Source organism: Rhizoctonia solani, chromosome 11 (assembly GCF_016906535.1).
Source record: "Rhizoctonia solani chromosome 11, complete sequence".
Taxonomy (NCBI): Eukaryota; Fungi; Basidiomycota; class Agaricomycetes; order Cantharellales; family Ceratobasidiaceae; genus Rhizoctonia; species Rhizoctonia solani.
This window is the reverse complement of record NC_057380.1, coordinates 5,864-25,675: the sequence shown is the minus strand read 5'-3', so window position 1 is coordinate 25,675 and position 19,812 is coordinate 5,864. Positions and strand designations below refer to the sequence as shown.

Genomic DNA, 19,812 nt, shown 5'->3' with positions numbered 1-19,812 from the left:
TTGAACGTTTCTATGATATCAAGAGGGATTGCCAAGCTAGTTGACAAGGATTCAGCGGCGTGTACAATAGACAGCGGAAAATCAAAATGTCTTGTGTGGGTGTCACGTGACAGTCATCACGTGGCAAGTGGCACATGTCTTGATCGCTCCCACTCCGAAAAACCAAAGTGCTCGCCTAATCAGCGAGGAAGCGATGCCAGTCTACTATTACTGTATCTTACTGATGACTAAAAGTGCTGTTGCGACTTGGTTGCCCTGGCGCCCTCCTATTTTTTTCTCTACGCATTTTGCGCGCTCAGTTCGAATTTGGTTGTTGCATGTTTCCCCATTTCGGTTGAATCCCTCTGCCCAGTTTTATTCTGAGAAGCAGAGGAGCCGGGGCTAACGCATTGTTCTATTTAGACCACTGTCATCGTTCTTCTCAAGGAAAGACCACGCAGCTCGTCTAGTCTGATTGGGAGCCAGGTCATCGCCCCAACCTCCAGGCTTGTGGTATGATACTGTATGAAGGTAAGTGAGCGTTGGGGATCACCCCCTATCATTTATTCGCGTGAGAAAGAATGCTAACGGCACCCCAGATAGACGTGGCTATTCAGTGGCTAGACCGCCATCGCAGCGGAGTTGGAATACTCTCTCCTGTTCTGTAACCCCAAGTCTCACTGATTCGGTTCCAGAAGCTCTGCGGGACGATACCGATGGGATGATGTGACTGTGACTGCCCGGGTGAGGCTAATCAACACATGGTCATGAAGGATGTGGCTAGTCCCGTTTATATCGTCGCTCCCAGCCACTTGACTCCTCCACGCTCTCTAGTCCTATCAAACTGGTTTTTACTATGAACGACGGTGCGTTCATGGCATGCTCTGTATCCTCAATCCCCCTGCTAAACTCATTCTAATATCCAACAGTCAGATACAAACCTCCCGCTCTTAACATTGTCGTGGTAACTGGCGGGAACGGCTTTATTGTGCGTGCCAAACACTGTTCATACCTCATTTGCTAAACCTATTCCAGGGATCTCATGTTGCGAAACACTATTTTGACCTTGGATATCATGTTCGAGTGATAGATATAGTTCCATTTTCAAAACACGACGATATTCCGTTTTACACCGAGCGCTCCATTGGTGATCTATGTGACCTCCATTTCTGCGAAAACGCCTTTCGTGGTGCGCAAATCGTTTTTCATTTTGGGGCTGTCATGGGAGGCATGGGTGTTATCCATCCCGACAACGATAGTATCATATATCGAGCGAACCATACCATCACTCAAAATGTGTTGAACGCCGCCAGCCTTTCAGGAGTTCAATCTTTTTTCTACGCTTCCTCTGCTTGCGTATACCCTACTTCTCTCCAGGCGGACCAAGGCTCTTGCGATGTCTCTCTCCGAGAGAGCGACGTCTATTCATCGTCGGGCCCTCAGCCCCAACATCTATACGGCCTCGAGAAACTCAACTCGGAACATATTGTGCTCCAATTTGCCGACCGCATGACCGTCCGTATCGGACGCTTCCACAATGTCTATGGACCTCGGGGCTCCTGGAACGACGGCCACGAAAAGGTCCCTGCCGCGTTCATTCGCAAGGCCCTTGCCGCCAAACGTCTCGTTGATCTCGGGGAACGGCCCAAGTTTGAGATATGGGGAGACGGCGCACAGAGGCGAAGCTTTTTATACATTGACGACGCCGTTCGCGCCGTTGCTCTGATGATGGATGCCGAGGGACATGTCCCCCCCTTGAACATCGGATCCGACCTCGCGTTGAGCGTTAACGAGCTGGCTGAGATCTCGCTGAGCCTAGTTGGACTCGAGCCTTCCAACGTCGAGTTTGTCCGTGAAGAGCGTCCCGTGGGTGTTGCGAGCCGCAACTCTAATAACGATCTCGTGTCCACTGTCATTTCATGGGAGCCTCGTATCACCCACAGGGACGGGCTCGGCCGTACTCTCAGATGGATCGAAACTCAAGTCGATTTGGGGGCCCCGTCGGACCCAGACCACATCATTCAATACCTTCACTCTCTCACGTCCAGTCGCATTGTCGACCTGGAAAACGATCATCTAATCAAATTCGCCCTGCTGTTGCCCATCACCTCACGACCAGACCCCGAAGCGTGTATTCGCAATCTCAACGTCTTTGCTCGTTCACTCGAGACAACCTCATGGCGCGATCGGAACCAGATTTGCTCCACTCGCTTCGAACCATACATTTACCTCGCTATCGACGACGACGATGATTATTTGCTACCTTCTCCCGGAAATTCCGACGGTCCTGCCGAGTCGATCCTCCGGTCCCACGGCTTTTCCAAGATCTTCACCACCGTCTCTCGTCGCCAAAAGGGACACGTTTGCGCACTGTGGAGGGACACGGCTCGACTTGCGTATGAGCATACATGCGACTATTACGTTCTTATGGGCGACGACATTGAGCTTCTCGACGAAGGGTGGATGCGAACTATCCACCAGCGATTCCAGACGCTCTCGGACGATTCGGGTGGTCCACCGGGATTTGGCTGCGTCGCGTTTACCGACATTACGTTCCCCGGCATGCCCACGTTCCCCGTCGTTCATCGGACGCATATGGATATATTCAACGGTCATGTGGTTCCAGAAGAGTTTATCAATCAAGACGGGGACCCGTATTTATTTCAGATGTATCGGCACTTTGGAGCGTCCACCACTGTATCCGTCCGGCTACACAACTCGGTGGGCGGGAGCGACGATGCACGTTATGAAAAGCAGCATCTTTCGAACTGGACTTTTGAGCCACTCGAGAATGGCAAGACTCGAATTCGAGAATGGGCTGCCCTGCATGCTCCGCGAGTTGAGCAGAAGATGTCCCTCGATGTAATCGTTCCATCGTATCGTGTCGACCTCGAACGTCTCCAGAGGATATTAGATCTCAAGCCCAGTCCGACTTGTATTACTATGTTTATCGTTATTATTGATGATCCCACCTCCCCATATATTCATCAACTCGAGCACACCAACTCACACCGACTCGATGTCCGGATCCGCATAAACAAAACCAACTGTGGTGCTAGTGCCTCTAGGAACCGCGGCCTAACCGAGTCATCCGCAGAATGGGTGGCCTTTCTAGACGACGACGTCGATCCATCTCCCAACTACCTCGTCGCGGCCGAAAAATACATTCGCCAACATCCGAATGCGGCAGGATTCGTTGGGAACGCCTATTTCCCCGTCGCGCACAACATCTTCACCGCCGCTGTTCATTTGGCTGGGGTCACTTTCTTTTGGGATATAGCGAACAAGATTACTGAAGACGTTCCCTGGGGGTAACCGCCAACCTCATCGTCCGACGAAATATACGCGACGACGTTACGTTTGATCTCATATTTCCCAAAACTGGTGGTGGCGAGGATATTGATTATTGTCTCAAGAAGCGCAGTGCGTCGCTCGCGAGGGGTGGGACCGCGTTTTGGGCTGCTCCCGAGGCGAGTGTCGTACATCCTTGGTGGAATGGGGGGGAAAGGTCATATTGGAGATTTTATATGTGGTCCAAAGGAGATGGGGCGCTCATCAACATTTATCCCAAACTCTCTTGGCAAGACTCGACCCCGAATAGCGCCGAGCTTTTTGCGTTGAGTGCACTCGTCGTCCTCCCCGGAATGGCTGCCCGAAATAGGAACATCATTCAATTTGGCCTGGTTCTCGCGTTTACGACCTTGATTGTCAACATCTTGCACGACGCTCATAGGCATCTTATCCGGCACAAAGATCGTACAACCTCGATAAAGACTACAATCGGCCCAGTGTCTTGGGTAGTCGCCGTATGCGAAGGCGCATTGATCCGCATGTTTAGTGAGATGGGAAGACTGGTGGGTGTTTTGGAGCGCAGAGAGTGGCCATCCATTGGTAAAAGGTTCGATTGGTTTACCGGAGGGCCTTGGGGTATTATAGAAGAACGTAAGAATGGAATCGAACGAATGGTAATCATTGTTGGGGCTTGTGCGGGCTTCTTAAAATATATGTGAATGAACATGATCCCGTATCACAAATGTACTCTGAATATGTATGGACTGGCCTAGAAATGAGTTGGAGTTGGTCCAGACTCTTGCTTGTATATAGGTGACGATCATCCGCAAGCATCCGGTGACATAATTATCAGCAAGTGACCATCCGTATGCCGCCACATTGCATGGTCGAAACCAAGCATGAAGAGTTCTATACGCTGCAAGTACTTTGAAAAGACGGATGCTATATATGATCAAGGTGGATCTCACACAGCAAGCGACCGGGTTGTGACAACGGTAACGATTAGTATACAAGAATGCAAGACAGAATAAATGTCGCATGACTACGCTACCAAATTTTTAGAATTTCCCCTCATCGATTATGGTCGAACCCAGCAGGGTTTACGGCTCAAAATCACCCGGTATTATATATATAATTCTACAGCCTTGAAGACCTCCAATATCAAGCTCATTCTGGTCAATAAGGTGATTGGTTCGATGTATGGGATCGCTTTCCCCTGAGACTTCTTGCACGGAAGGAACAACGAACATGCGCCCGTCAATTGAATGATACATTGACCTCATACTTAGACTCTGGGATAACACAAACGGTCAAACTCCGGTAGATGCATGATTAACTTTGGGGTGAGTGACCAACTATGTGACCGGAATCGTAATCGGACATCTCCGCCACCCGTCAGGGCCTAGCCACGCTGAAATATCCATGTTTGGTATCTGATAGGAGTCAACTACGCCGCACGAGGCATCGTTCGTGGCGTAAATCTCAGCTCTTTTTTCCCAGTTTAGTTTTACATATAAATAAACCGGGCTAACAGAAAATCGTTGCTCATCCCACTGCCCTCTGTTATAATTCAATGGAGCATTTGCCCAATTTTCAAACTGAATACCAATTCACTCAGAGCCAAGATTGGTTCTCGGGGCACAAGAGTCACTGGCGATACTTGTTTACTCTTATTACTTCACCAGCTCCCCGGGCTCTAGAAATCGGCTCTTGGGAGGGACGCTCCGCCGTGTTTACACTCAACGAACTATGCAAGTCTCAAGGCTCGTTAGTAAGCATAGACCATTTTGACAGGTTCGAGACCCAGGCCGGGTGTGAGCGTTTCGAGAAAATGACCCATAATCTCAAAGTTACCGGGTTCAAACATCGTATCTTGCCAGAATTTAGCGTTCCTGGTCTCATCACACTTCTTGAAGAGGCGACCCACGATGAAAATCCGGGTTTCGACTGGATTTATATTGATGGTTCTCATGAAGCTTCCGACACTTTCCTTGACGGGGAACTAGCTTGGAGACTAGCCCGCAATGGGTCAATAATTGTATTTGATGACTATCACTGGAACGCTCAGCCAGCCGAAAGTCCTCACCATCCAAGACGTGGAATCGATTCATTCATGATCTTACACAAGGGGGAGTACGAAATGCTATCGGGAGCGAAGGATGAAGAGTATCAAATGGTCCTTCGGAAAACCACCGATATGAATATTGGTTTCGCATTTAATCATACTAGTCGATATCAAGTAAAAAAGGAGCTCTTACGAGATGCTCCTGTGAATATAGCCCTAACAGTCGATACCGCATATGCTATGCCAGCTTCCGTCACCATCCGAAGTGCCGCCAGCGCTACTGCTGGAAGAATCACTTTCTACGTCCTCGATTGTGGTTTGGCTGCTTCCGATAAAGCTCGTCTGCGAGAATCTCTTCCCGAACACCGATCGGACGTCACGCTAGTCTTTCTAAGTCCACCGGAGTCAGGTTTAACGCAGGAGTTGGGTCCCATATGGTCGAAATTCGATCTAATTCAAGCCCTTCCGGTCGAAAGGGCCCTATATTTAGACGCAGATATTCTTGTTCGTAAAAGTCTTCGAGACTTATGGTCGACAGAGCTACGGGACAAGCTAATCGCCGCTTCACCAGATGTCGGACACCCGTACGGCCATCCATCGCAGAAATCTGGGCGCATTCCCTACTTTAATGCCGGAGTAATGTTGATTGATTTGACTCGAGTTCGCTTGATAAGGGAAGACATCGATCGTACCTCGCGAGAAATGAAGGACTCTTATTTCAAGGACCAAGATGCTTTGAACTTCATTTTCCGTGATAAATGGCTCGAGCTGAGTCTTGCGTGGAACGCATCGGGACTGGGAACATACGCAAATATGGCTCACCAAGACCGTGAACACCTCAAATTGGGAGAGATGAAAGACCCGTCAATTGTTCACTTTACCGGGCCCCTGCACCCATCTCTAGCCCACGTTATCAACCCTTGGGTGCAACCGTATGTGGCTAAACCCTGGGGGTATGCCGGAGCCCCTGGACATCCCTATGCGGCAGAATGGTGGGAAACGCTGGAGGGGACTGCATGGAAAGGTTGGAAGGGTTCTGCCGAGTATGAAGAGATGAAAAGGCTAGAGGCGAATAAGGCAGTAACTGAGGCAATCAACGAGCTGGAGAATGCCATCTCGAAAACCGAATAGACAAGCATTAATTTAATACGGTGAGAGCTATATTTGGCGATGTTTTGACAATGCGAACTCATGGCTTGAACTCTTTTTGGTATCGCACGTGTCCCACAATAGACAGCAGCATCTCAACTGTCATTGACCTGAATGTTTAAAATAGAAGCTTTAGGGTAGTCAGAATACGAAACGTGAGAATTTGAGCTCTAGACACTTGTTGCCCGTAATTCTGAGATGAATATACTGCCCGTTCTTCGTACAGCGCATCCTACTTTTTAAAACCGTGTTCAACACTGATGAATATTATCAGTAATTTCTACAGAATTAATTGGTCAAGTCGGCAAAAAAATGCTAGTTGGGGAAGGAGTAAGTATGTGAAATATGCGCAATAGAACGGATTGGTTTTGTGCTGCAAACTATCTCGACTATTCTCATGGAGCTAATATCCGCACTATATAAAATTGGTCATGGCTATTAATGCGGCGCTTGACACATGATATGGTAAAGCAGTGCACTCATCAAAGCGTTCATTCGACCTCGTGTGTACTTCCCAATTGTATCCAGTGGACATCCCATACCCTTTACCAAGCAAGGATCGATGATATAATGAATAGGCTGATAGCTAAGTTATAACAAACCAGGAATCGGACAAAACAACGGTTGGCTTCAGAACTCCATCTTCGGGCGGCAAAGCAACCAGATATTAGTATGACTAGGGCAAAGAATAGTGAAGCAACTCTAGATAGATAGACAATGCATAAAACCAACAATCCACATACTAAAACAAGAGAAGATAACGAAACCACGGCGCAGGCGTATATAGAAACACACGGTTTGGAATCTCGGATTTTATCTCTACATCTCCTGCAGTTCTGTGAATTCCGCCTTCTCCGTGGTCGGGGTGCCGTTGTAAGACTGGGTTCGGGTCGAGTTGTATGATCCCGTCCTGACGGCGGTGCTTTGGCGGGACATGTGAGGCTTGCCGTTTTGGACAGCGACGGGCTCTCGGAAGTGTTCTCGCAGGCGGTCGGTTGCTTGTCGTTGAACCTACATTTACAAGTGGGTCCGTAGCCCCATCCAAAAAATATGGAAAGCTCACCTCTCCACTAACGGTTCGCAAAACAGCCAACAAAGGCCCCGCCATATTCAGCTGGAATACAATCCATGCTGATGCGAGTGCCATGACAAGCAATGCAAAATAGAGCGGGTTGAAAAGAATAAACATCGCCTCGTTCCAGCCGAGGATGACGAGAACGCCGTACATCCACACAGGAATCTGTGCAATGGATGAGACCGTGCTTCGCTTGGCTTCGACGTAGTAGGCGTCCGCGTCTCGCCTAAATCGGGCGTTGAATTCAGCTTGCTTCGTTGCCGGAAGCACGACGAGGGATGCCGCAAAGTCGAATTCTTGGTCGGTTGTAAGTGTGTCACTATCAGTATCTGATGGCAGAGAGAACTCGAGTTCAGAATTTTGAGGTTGGATTTTAGCATAAACAGGGATGTATTTCAAGGTCTATACGTAGAGGGTTAGTGTTAAATCAAGAGTACGTGTAAAAGGATCTTACATCATCTCGTGCCATTCGGAATGCTCCGTCGATATCGTCGTCTGGTCTCCAAACTCGCGGAACGCCAGCTGCGTCATATCTGAACTTCTCCTCGAAGTGCGTACGAAGTATGCCCATGAGAACATTGTCCGCAGTTTGCTCATCCACTTTGGCGCGGAAGGCGAGCCAGGTGCGCTTGCGAAGGGCAGCGAGGGCAGTCTCGTTTTCTTCGTCAGTGGTATTAAAGCCTGACTTTATAGTTAGATGTGCTTTAACATTCAAAGGAATTAAGCTCACTCTTGGCCTTGACAATGTACGTTTTTTCCGCCTTGTCCAGCATTTCCTTAAATTCCTTGAGCAGTTTGTCCCACATATCCATTCTCGGTTTGTTGAGGTGCAGCGCAACTGGCTCAGCGATATTCCTCTTGACGGACCTCTGCATAGCGTGTCAGCATCAAGCATTTTACCAATATAACATTGCGTACCTCGATTGAATTAATCATCTTCTTCGTCTCATCCGCTCTCAGCTGATCGGCGACAGTGCCGAATTCTTGCTGAAGTGATGCAAGTTCCTCGTCGTAGGACCAGTCGGTCTCGGGAAGCAAGGCCTCTTTATCATGCATCAACTCCCGTTCGAATAAAACGTAGCAGGCAACGCACCAGCAGCCCCTTCCCTGAACCTCCCTTCCCATTTCTCCCGGGCCCCTCCCACGACTTCTGCAAAGCTGTATCCCTCGACCTTGACACCATCCAATACTTCTTTCTTGAATAAGCCTAGGAACCGATATCAATGACTCATATATGCCGCGAAACAAAGGCCGAACTGACTTAGGCTGGTCCTGTGCAAGTTCTTAACTTGACCCAGGAACAACGGACCAAGCTTGGTATCGAGTTGGATGAGAAGGTCCGCCCGTTTGCGCTGATATACACCAGCATGGTATCGAGAGGCATCGCGATCGAATCGGGCTGGAATTGAAGTAAGTATCTGACCAAAATAAATGAATAATTAAATATGAAAGTGCACACCCAAAGCGTTCCCTTTCCAACTCCCCATCATTTTACCCAATCCTTCGACAACCTTGCCACTTTCGATCGGGCGGCGAGTCGACTTAGATTCGGTATCGAATTCACCAATTGCTACAGCGGCGATTTCATCACATCTGAGTGGGGGGACGCAAAGATTCAGTGGATTCTTTTGTGACAAGGCCAGTAATTAACGCACCGGAATTGGGCCAAGAGTTCTTGTTGAGTGGGAAGATCAAGATCTTTGTTCGTTTGAACTTGTTCCTATTTGAATATGCGTTGGTTTTCAGTAGTTGCAAGCGAGCACAGAGATTCGACAAGTCGAGACAATTTCATGCAGGAAGAACACAATGAAAGTTTATCCAGCGAGTTGCGAGAACGAAAGAGTATGTATGGCGAAAAGAACGAAGAATCAAATCAAGTGCCAAGTACGAAGAGTCCGTGAGAGTCGGGTGAGCCAGAGCGCAGCCACCGAAGCAAAAAGTAACACCATGAGGACAGATTATGATAGACCGACGACAAGTGACGTAATGCACATCACAGCCACCAGTGCCACACGTCATTCAAAAGTCGATAAGCCGCGTGGCAGTATAGAGTCGCGTGAAAACCAAACGCAACGTGCCGTGTGAAAGCGTCGTGATGCCAGACCCCAATATCCAGGCAGTACGTGTTAAAAAGATGGACAGAAGATCGATAAGAGAGAATATAAGTAGATTACAAACACATTGTGTGGAATTTACGTACCCAGATACCTTCCATGTAATGCGCCACGCCATCAGCTGGGATACGTTTGTGATATGCAGGTTTGAATACAAAATCCTCCTTGGTTCGGTCTGTGAAGCGCGTTCGCAGTTTGACGACATCTTCTTCGAATTTGTCGGGTTGTAAGAGTTTGTGTGGGAGAGTAGTAAAGGTAAGATCGAAGTAGTCTGTGAGGAGGGCATTACCAAGGCCTTCGGGCTTTGGTTATTAATGATGATATCAGTGGAGAAGCTAGAGGAGTTATCGGAAGACATGCCTTGGCAAGGGCATCCCAGATCTTTTGCATGTCAGCTTGCAGGGTTGCTGAAAGATTAGCAAGTGGAGTTGCACCAATGTGGTCACGGATGACGAAGAGGAGCATTGTTTTTTGTGATGACCTGTGAAAAGATATCAGGCCGCGTTGAGGGTGATAATACGTGATATCGTACCCAGATTTGCCAAATAAGCTCAGATTGACCTCGAATACGGTCTTGAGAAGACCCATATTTGCGCCTATATCATATAGATATAAATAATTCTGCTCGGTAAACCAAGTCATCGACTCACCCTGGTACAACCCAACCTGATGCTCCCACAAATTGACAATAAGTACCTCGGAAGAAGCGAGCGAGAACAGGGCGGATTTGCGCTCGAAATCTTGATCTTCTCCGCGTTCTCGACCATCGGTCCCCTCGACGTCCATGACCATCACGTTCATATTCTGACCTCGGCACATCCAAATCCCTGTGGAAATAATCAACAATTTGATATTATTAGGAGCAAATATTATATGTACCTTTGGTCGTCTGTCTTCGTTGTGTCTCGTTCATGACGTCAAAAGTGGTCCCAAATACACGATTCAAGAGCGTCGATTTTCCAGTCGATTGAGACCCAAAGACTGATACGAGATTGTACCCGAATCCTGCATCTCCGAGGCCCCATCGCGTTATCTGCTGGTTCAGCTCCTTTCTGGATCCAGTATCGAGTATCATTAGCACTCGATACAAATACCCAAGCGAAATTAGGCATACGTGAATTCTTTATCTTCATTCACAATCTGAATTCGTTCATTCTGTTCAGGCGAAGGTAGGGGGCCAGTCTGCATGTTTGAGGTGGGGACGAGAGTCGAGTTCAGGAGAACGCGTTTTCTGACGAGTTGTGGAGGCGAGGATGTGTTCCGTGGATCCCAGCGCTTGACACGTTGCCTCGAGAACTTGAAGTCCTTGTTGGGGGTGATCGTCATATATATGCATGCAGATTGTCCCTGGCTGCTACTAATTGACCAAATGTTAGTTTTGACAACCTCGGAACTAGACAACAAATAGACCATGGTGAGAAAGTAGTATCGCTTACTATTTTTTAATGGGCCGGCGGCAAGTAATCAGTCGCATGCGTTCGAGATTCACAAGTACTTAAGTGAAGTGCTATTAGCTACGATAAACTTCGCTTTGTTTAAGAAATTCAAAGAAGCTTCTTTCTTATGTGGTGGAAAGGTGATATAACGGCACACATCATGAACTCACCGCACGAAGACTTGACCATGGTTGTCACAACAATCTACTTGCGACTAGAAGAGAAAACTGCTGAACGAATGCGTGTAGTACATGTCCAGACTCCTAAACCAGCTCAATTCAAAAAAGGACTTACGAATAATCCTGCTGCTTGGGCATGTCTGACGAATCTGAGACGATAGACACTGTGGTGTGATAAGATCCTGAAAATCAGTACATCAGTAAAAGATTCCTTTTTTCAGTAGGATATGGCCTGAAAATTACAATGTTAGTATGCCTCCCTCAACATGAATCAGACTATAGAAGAATCAATACCTAAAATAAGTATGTATTGATCTTGACTTCAGCTCAATTCTCACTCAAACACGCGCACTGATTTTCAGCATCATAACCTTGTACAGTGAGATTAGGTATATCCAGCCGCCTGTAGAACTGAGCAGGATATGTAAGTGTAGCTGACGCTGAAAAGAAGCGTGCGGCATGATTCTCAGTATCACGAGTAAGAGAAATTAAATTGGCTGATATTTTTGAGGTATAAGCGAGCGCTATAGGCGGCTGATTCAATTTGTATTAAGACCCACTCCTAGCTACATAGATATACACTTTTGTGAATCACACCCCATGCCACTGTGGTGTAATAAGACCTTGAAAATCAGTATGTCAGTAAAAGATATGATTTTTTAATATAATGCGGCCTGAAAACTACAACGTCGGTATGCCTTCCTCAGCATGAATCAGACTAAGGGAGAATTAATACGTCATGTTAGTACATATTGACCTTGGGTCAGGTCCAATTTCTACTTGAACACATGTTCTTGTTTTCAGTATTTTAACCTAGTAGAGTGCCACTGGCCACCCTCAATTTGTTTAAATTCAGAAACTTCATCTAAAATAGTGGTATTGTCGCGGAAACTCATCAACCGACTCAATGAAGTTTTGCGAAAACTCTACTCTGGCTAAAGTGGTTAAACCATAACTGCGCCTTCATTACTTCCAGACAGTGCCTTGCAAAGGACTGATTATAGATGAGCCTGTAGCATGCCAAGGTGTCGGATGTCTTGCTGGAGAAGACGAAATCTGGCAAATAAACAAAGACGACTCTGTCATGTTATTGTGGATCGGAAACATGAATTGTTGAGCGTAGAGATTCGAAAGTAGAAGTTGCACTCAGGGCCCCAAAGTGCGGGTCTCTAGATTTAAAAAATCACACGTTATATGGGGAGCGCTTGAAGAATGCCAGTACTAATCGACTATTTTCATGAATTTGCATGGTCTCTGCGTGTCGTCGAGTTGCGGATCGCGCGTTTTTGAGTGCGGATGGCTGACAAATGTTGGACGCCATGCGGATTTTTTGTACTTCGGGGGTTTACCGTTTAGGACCTTTTCATTAAGAATGAGCACACAGAAAGCTCAATCGAAAAGATCCTTATACAATGTCTTTTGTTCTCCAAATGCAAGCAGGGGAAGGCCTCCGAACTAATTGGAAATAATCACGCGCATTCATCCTACTTGACCATGGTGCTGATTCCCGCCTGATACTGATTTCGGTAATTCCGAGCCCGTATTTGAGATTTACTAGAGAAATGTACATAAAATACATTCAGACGGAGAATTGCTGAGTGCCCTGAACGATGCTGCCACTTGACACCTTGATACCCTTCTGAATAATCTGCTGGCCAGTGGTAGAAGTGACTCGGACGTCAACAACTTCACCAAACCCACTGTAGGCAGTAAAGAAGTTGTATGGTTCACGATTGACCTTGGTCCAGCTTGCACCGTTGTTAGTGCTCACTTCGAGAGTGTCGATAGGCAGCCGAGAGTTGCGAACTTGCATAGCGAAATACCATTGACCTGGAAGCATGGTATGTTAGTAAATTTGAATATTTGTCAGGGCATTACATCAACGTACTGGTGCCCTCTTTATTCTTGAATTGTAGATTGCCAGATACGGTGCAAGGGACAAACTCCCTGGATACATCAATTTATGCATTAGTACTTCAACCACAGGTAATAAGAGGTGAGTCGGCCAACCATTTGATATCAAAGATGCCTTTGGTCCTAAAGTTAGCGTCTACTTTGGCGGCGTAAGCCTCGTCGAGATCAAGGTGGTTGTTATTACATTCCGGGCACTGGAGAAAACAAGTGTTAGTATCATACTCTCCTCCCCGTATCGGAATCGATACATACCTGATCGTTGACCATGGCAGTCACAGATCCGCTTGCCCCAGTAATCTTGATGCAAGCACCACATCCAGCTGCGCCGAACCATTGCGCACCTCCAAGGGCGACGCCATTCAGGCCAACATGTGGATAATCGGAGAAGGAACACATTCCTCCGGGCCAATTTCCGCCATAAGTAGTCGCGATGCTGGACTTGCTCGCATTCAGAGGATATATTCCAGAAACTGGAGTGTACGCGGCGACACTACTTGCTACGGAGGCGGCCCAAACTGAGAATGCAGCGATGTACTTCATGTGGTTTTTCGAGAAAAGGTGAACGGCCAAAGATATGAAGGAGGAATATGCTGATTTGTTGGTCGCCGGTCTGACATTTTTATGGGCCGTGACAAGGTAACTATGACCACTACTGGCAATCAAATTTTGCCTGGTGATCACTAAACCTCCTGAGTAACTTTCAGCCTACCAGTCTGGATTTCATTTTCGCTCCCAGGGACCAAGGGACACACGAATCGCGAAGGAATAGCATCGTGATTAGTACCGTTGCGGGGATTCTTCGGATTCACCGGCAAGAACTAGGTTCGTAGATGTTATGATGGGCTTGGGTTATAATAATTATTATACATTGTAGACGAACTCTCCTCCACAGCTTGATAGCGGGGGCTCAGGTTAGGCCTAGTTAATGGTTCAAATCCGGAACACAATACTGCCGATCAGCAAAATAAAATCTGAGTCATATGTGGCCGACAGCCCCATGCTCAAGCAATATTCCCCGAACGTCCAGCTTGACGTGTATTTCTTTCAAATAAAAATCAATTTCCCGCCACGTACTAGCAGAACCTGCGTTTCACGTGTATGCACCATGTGTTTAAGTCCGAGATTACAACAGGCGTCTTATGCCCTTTTCTACGAATAACCGAGTCAATTGAAACGTCTAGACCTTCAAACCAGACTGCGTGTGAGCGACGGGACATTAGGAATCGCTCTCGCACGTACAAGTAAAATCCCTTAGTTACCGTCGTTACTATCAAAGCACCAAACTAGCCCTATCCACACTGCTTTAATAATACCGCCATTTATACAGCTCTTCCTCCTGGCGACTCCGGTGAAAGAGCCTCAGAACGATGTTATCTTGATGCCCGATCTCCCCGGTCGTTTCCAACGATATGATTCGGCAGAGGCGAAGTGCAGGGGCTAACGTCACTATATTAGAACTATGATCTATATATGGCATACACATTGGAATTGTGATACGCCAAATACCGAGATTTAGCTGAAACCTCACAATCTATCCACACGGTTCAAGAGTGTCAAACCTAATGTATTCAAAAGGAGGCTCTGGTTCCAATTCTAGATCTGCTTTGACTTATAATCAAGCAGGTATGGGGAAGAAACTTAACACACGTGTGCAAGCAACAATCATATTTAGCTCAATTTTTGCCGTTAAAATATGTTTGAGATGAAGTACGAGTGTCCACTCCCAAAGCATATCGATGTTCATTCAGATACGAGGTTATTCATAAATGGAGAGTGTAGAGCCAGGATGAAAGACAGTACCATATAGTTAGCTATATGGGCTGGATTTGAGTCTTAGATTATTCCTCAACGTTCCTCTAGGGATCCGTGTGCAAAGGATGCACCTGCCCTTTGGCCAATCAACCTCAGGTGGCACGGTCGTGGGACATGGATCGACTATATTAATTCCTGAGCAGGGTTAAATTCCAAATCAAATTAATTTCCGTTCTTACCTTCCCTTCTGCAGCGCGGGCCTTCACCTCCCTTCCGACGAAGGCGGGGCCGCAGCTTGGGCAATACCGACGCTGCTCGCGGCCTTCCTCATGTTGCGAGCGCCCGTGATCGCTGAAGCGCAGTGGTGGATTCAATAATATAAACACCGAGTCCGACGACCCTTTCCCGGCCCTGGACTATTATCGTCATCCACCATCAAGTCACTCGCATCACTACACCTACCCCCCACTACAGGCCGCCATAAGTTGCCGCACAGGATAGTGCTCCAGCCTCTGGCCCTCAGAGCCGCCATCCACTCGAGATCAATCACGTGTTTAACGATGCACCACTCAGAGCCATAGATTTATGCGTTGACCTAAACTATGACGTGCATTTTGTGCAGCTTCATTGTCAAGCCAAGGGGCTCCGTAGCTATGATCCATTTTGCACAAGCTCGTCTTTGTAGAGAAAATGAGACCGATTTAGATCGGAAACATGCAAAATGGGAAGAAAACGAAGAAGGATGTGTTGGGGCCGCCGGTGCGAAGATGTTCGGGTGGTCGTACTTCCCGTCATTCAAATATTTTCCATAACCTGAAGCAGAATCTCATTAACTTGTAACTCTATGAGGGAGTGCCGACTCTACGGGGATCCGAAAGTCAGGAGCGCTTCAGAGCCAAGGGCTGGATATGTGGTGCGCTCTCGATCCTTTTACGATCTACTTGTCTGTGCTTGCAAGTATCCAAGTATAATCCTGCATAGGAAGTCGCACGTGAAATAAACGATCAATGATTGTGACATAATTACGCTTTTATTTGTGTCTATAATATGCAGACTATTCTGCTACGTTTGATAGCTGTATATAATCATACCGTATATGTAGTGATAGATATTGGGCACCCAAAAGCGCAAGTCAGAGGCAGCAACTCACCAAGGAATCCGCATCCCGTGCCCATTCTTCGATCCAGCCTTGTCATGCGACTCCTGCTGTGAGGTCGTAGGGACCTCGTGTCGAACGCGAGTGAAGAGGCGGTGTCGGGGCTTATGGGACGAGCCGGTATGACTTGCCAAAGTCTCGTATTCGAAGGATCTAGTCTGGTTCTATCTACATGAGTGGGGTTTATATACAGTAGGGACAGTGTTGTTTGTATCTACTGTATCGGTGTGTGCGTAATGAAACGAGTCAAGCGATAGCGAGAGTGTGAGATGAGAAGCACGTGACCTAGTGGCGGTGCCACATGTGTGGGCCGCGCGCGCCTCACACCTGCTAACTGACTGTCTATACCGAATTTCAGTTGATTTGCTTTGTTTTTGTATGCATTTCTGCTCCCCCTTGTTTTCTGTGCGCTTGTACTTGCGTAGCGAATATTATTTTTGAGTTCGCATCTAATCAAGCCAAATTATTACACGCTTTCAGCGTGCGACTGATCTACCCAATCAATTACCAACGAGTCGCAACAGTGCCGATCGTGATGCGCGATTGATCGAACGTACATAAGGCAGCATCAAACCTAAAACACAATATAGCATCCAAATATGATGTCCAAATGAGATGTTTTTCTTCACCCCCAAAGTATGCGTATTATTTTCAGGGGACGATCTCGCACGCAATAACACTCAAATTATCCTTCCATTTCGCACCCACGAGTTCATGTCTCAGGCGAAGAAGTCAATTTAACTGACTATCCGAAAATCTGAGGGAATCCAAAGTAAACTAAATGACGAGCAAAGGAAAGACAGGGAAGGATCTTTTACAGACAAGTCCTCGTACAAACGAACGCATATAATCAGTAGGAATCCAAACCTAGCCTTGTCCTGCGGCCAGCGTCCTGGAATTATCCATGTGGCATCGTGATTCATCTTGGGCATCCTCGAACCAACCCGCCTGGACAGCACCAAGAACAAACCAAGTGAACTCTGGCGAATACAAAATGAACGTGAAAACCCAGGTGAGCGACACGAAGAAAATTCAGTTTATGGGTTATGCTACATCCATCTTCGCAATCCATTTGTCGAATATGTCAATGACCGATTTGAGGATGTGCCACGGGCTAGCATGGCTCACAGTTGTCTGGGGGTTAACAACTACCGTATCCTCGTCATCTGATTCGGGGGCTGGACCACCTTCCTTATCGTAGATGTGCTCGTCGAGAAGTAACGCGAATTCGAAAACGACTCGCGCAGCCTTGTTCCAGCCATTGTCTAATTCGATAATAGTCTTGTGTGCCCGCTTCGCCGAAGTAACGAATCCACGCTTGAACTCCCCCAAGGTTTCGTCATCACGTCGGCATAGTTTTCCGATCAGTCTTTCCGCCTCTGCATTTCGCTTTTGGCCGGGTTCCACATGGGTTGCAGTCATCCAAACAAGTACCCAGAATATCGACTCGAGATCGTGTAGGTACGTATGACGCACTGGCTTCTGGTCCGTGGCAAGCAAAAGTTGAGCTGATATGAAGGCCGGCGTACCCTGCTGGCCCGTGTCAGACATCAGACTAATCCGAGGCATTTCGCTTACTGTTCGTTCCATCCTCCGAGCCTCGTTGTCAGGTCGATCCTCCTTTACCATGACCTCAAGATCATATAATCTCCCTGCCGGCCATGATTCCCCATACCGTTGTTGAATGTAAGCTTGACGTTCGTTTGCGCTTCACGGTGTGTCAGTATCAGAGTGAAAAGACGGATTACAACGACCTAAGGCTTACATTATTATCCCTTCCTCGGGCTGGAGTGGGAGTTGGTTTAGCTCGGTGTCAGCTGAGCTCTCTGAACGGTCGTCCGAGAATATGCTCAGTGCGTCTGATGTATCCGAGTCCGTATCGGAGTCGGAAGTAATATCCGCATCAGAGTAATCTTTGGGATTGTTGGCTGGTGCGCTCCCAAAATGATCCGAGAGATTACCGTTAGAACCTTCCGTTGAATTGGGTAATCGACTACATAAGATGTTTCCCTCGCTAATGTCCCGATGAACCTTTCCCTGCTCAACAATTCCAGCTAGCCCTAACCTATCGCTCAGCGATTGATTCACAGCGGTTTTGATAAATACTCACCAACTACACTATCTCTAAGTATCCTAAGAAGGTGGGGAAGTCGTTCAACTCTCCAAAGTGCAAAGCCCTCGTCCATCATGATAGTACTAAGCATGCGGTCCTCCGGAAGCCACGAACGACTCTGGCTATATGTGGCGTACGAGATGCGAGAGGTTACGGACCGCACAGAGCCGCCAGAGACGCTGGCGCGAATTTCGGTTGCCTTCGCGTTTGCCAGCGGAGGATAAAAGCTCTTCATAAGGGGTGAAATGACCAAGGCGTCTTTGTTGTGAACTGCGGTAGAGAGACCGACTTCACTCCAAACACACTGACATATGCCGGGCCATCCTCGAAAGTTCGCAAGGTTTTCTCCCTCGTCCGTACGCGATTTTTCACGCCAGATGATCTTCAGTACTACCCGCTGGTGACGATTTTGAACACGAGAAAGCAAAAGCACGAGCGTTGCGCGACCGACGAGGCATTTCCTCTGACAGAGGATCTCCAATACGACCCAGCGCCGTTTCTCAATCTTGATCCGAATCTCTCGCTCTCCGTTGTAGTCGTCGGCCAATCCAGTCAAGCGAGGCCAGTAGTAAAACCGGCAGTCGTACCCAAACAAGTTGGGCGGCAGTGCGAATAGACCAGCAGCAGCCAGAGCAAACGCAGAGAGGTTTTCCTTTAGATTAAACGGGGGCGAATGAAGGATGCTTGTACGTCCGAGGCGTACGAAGATAGCGTCGGTACCGTAGGTGATGATGGAAAAGACGTAGAGGCGCTCTATCTGATGAATCAGTGTCGCGCGGGCGTAACGGGCAACCTGCAATAGAGCATCGCTGAGTTGTTCCTCGGGACTTTTGGTTATGCTCTTGCCCTTACACTCTGCGAAGAACTGAACTTCGGCCCAGTGACGTCTACCATCCGGTCTAGGCATTGCTTGTACAATGTCTGGACTGGAATCTGTGTCATTTGGGTCATCGGCCTTGATAGGGGTATTATGTAGCGCTACGACATTCTGATGCACTGGCCGAAATTGGTCTGAAACAAAGGCGGCTTGAGCTATGGTGTTGATAAGGCGCGCCACCTGGGTGTGCATCTCTCGGCTTTCATGGCCTTCGAGGTCCCGACAGTCAATGGTCCAGTCCCTGCCTAAGTACGAGAAAAGCGGTGTTGAAGCTAGAGTATCCCGAATGTCATCGCGCCGAGCGTGATCGGGCATAGCCAAGAACTCGTTGACAAAGTCGGGGTACTCGTACACAGCTTGGTTGATTTCCCGTCGGAGCGCGAGCTCCATGTCCGGGCGTTGCATTGGTACACGTCCGAGCGACGACGTTCGCTCACTAGCATCACGAGCCACCGAAACAGGTAGAGTAACGGCCATTGATCGGTTGCGAGACGAATTCTGCGATTGAATTGGGTAAGACTGAGCCCTGAAGGCACTCGAAGACCGCCGCGGCGTATCTGTGGCCACGGGCAAAGGTCCAAGCGTGGGGGTAGACTCAGACGGGAATGGGGAGACGGATTGATGTTCTATATTAGGCCCTCCAAGTTGGGGTGTCGCCGATATATGGAGCGAGGTCTTCCGGCGCTTGGTAGGGGGAGGGCCAGTTGGGGAG

At 47.9% G+C, this 19,812-nt stretch overlaps 4 protein-coding genes across 4 annotated transcripts; 1 reads left to right on the top strand and 3 right to left on the bottom strand.

Annotated features, from left to right (window-relative positions):
- Positions 1-835: 835 nt before the first annotated feature.
- Positions 836-6,466, top strand: RhiXN_10100 (uncharacterized protein; the record flags this gene model as incomplete). The annotated part of the gene is made up of 5 exons (XM_043329916.1): positions 836-845; positions 909-967; positions 1,015-3,279; positions 3,396-3,833; positions 4,805-6,466. The coding sequence occupies 5 exons, from the start codon at positions 836-838 to the stop codon at positions 6,464-6,466; spliced, it is 4,434 nt and encodes a 1,477-aa protein (XP_043184013.1).
- An 837-nt stretch (positions 6,467-7,303) lies between these two features.
- On the bottom strand, positions 7,304-10,999 carry RhiXN_10099 (GTP-binding protein; the record flags this gene model as incomplete). Its single annotated transcript, XM_043329915.1, has 15 exons — positions 7,304-7,495; positions 7,548-7,961; positions 8,014-8,240; positions 8,290-8,428; positions 8,478-8,602; positions 8,653-8,766; positions 8,821-8,958; positions 9,019-9,152; positions 9,215-9,279; positions 9,760-9,968; positions 10,030-10,154; positions 10,206-10,269; positions 10,324-10,500; positions 10,553-10,725; positions 10,788-10,999. The coding sequence occupies 15 exons, from the start codon at positions 10,997-10,999 to the stop codon at positions 7,304-7,306; spliced, it is 2,508 nt and encodes an 835-aa protein (XP_043184012.1).
- Positions 11,000-12,867: 1,868 nt separating this feature from the next.
- RhiXN_10098 (expansin-yoaJ) lies at positions 12,868-13,742 on the bottom strand (the record flags this gene model as incomplete). The annotated part of the gene is made up of 4 exons (XM_043329914.1): positions 12,868-13,118; positions 13,177-13,235; positions 13,299-13,396; positions 13,455-13,742. 4 exons carry the CDS (start codon positions 13,740-13,742, stop codon positions 12,868-12,870), a joined length of 696 nt encoding a protein of 231 aa, XP_043184011.1.
- A 3,412-nt stretch (positions 13,743-17,154) lies between these two features.
- On the bottom strand, positions 17,155-19,577 carry RhiXN_10097 (RNA-directed RNA polymerase L; the record flags this gene model as incomplete). The annotated part of the gene is made up of 4 exons (XM_043329913.1): positions 17,155-17,640; positions 17,689-17,818; positions 17,876-18,170; positions 18,221-19,577. 4 exons carry the CDS (start codon positions 19,575-19,577, stop codon positions 17,155-17,157), a joined length of 2,268 nt encoding a protein of 755 aa, XP_043184010.1.
- Positions 19,578-19,812: the final 235 nt, after the last annotated feature.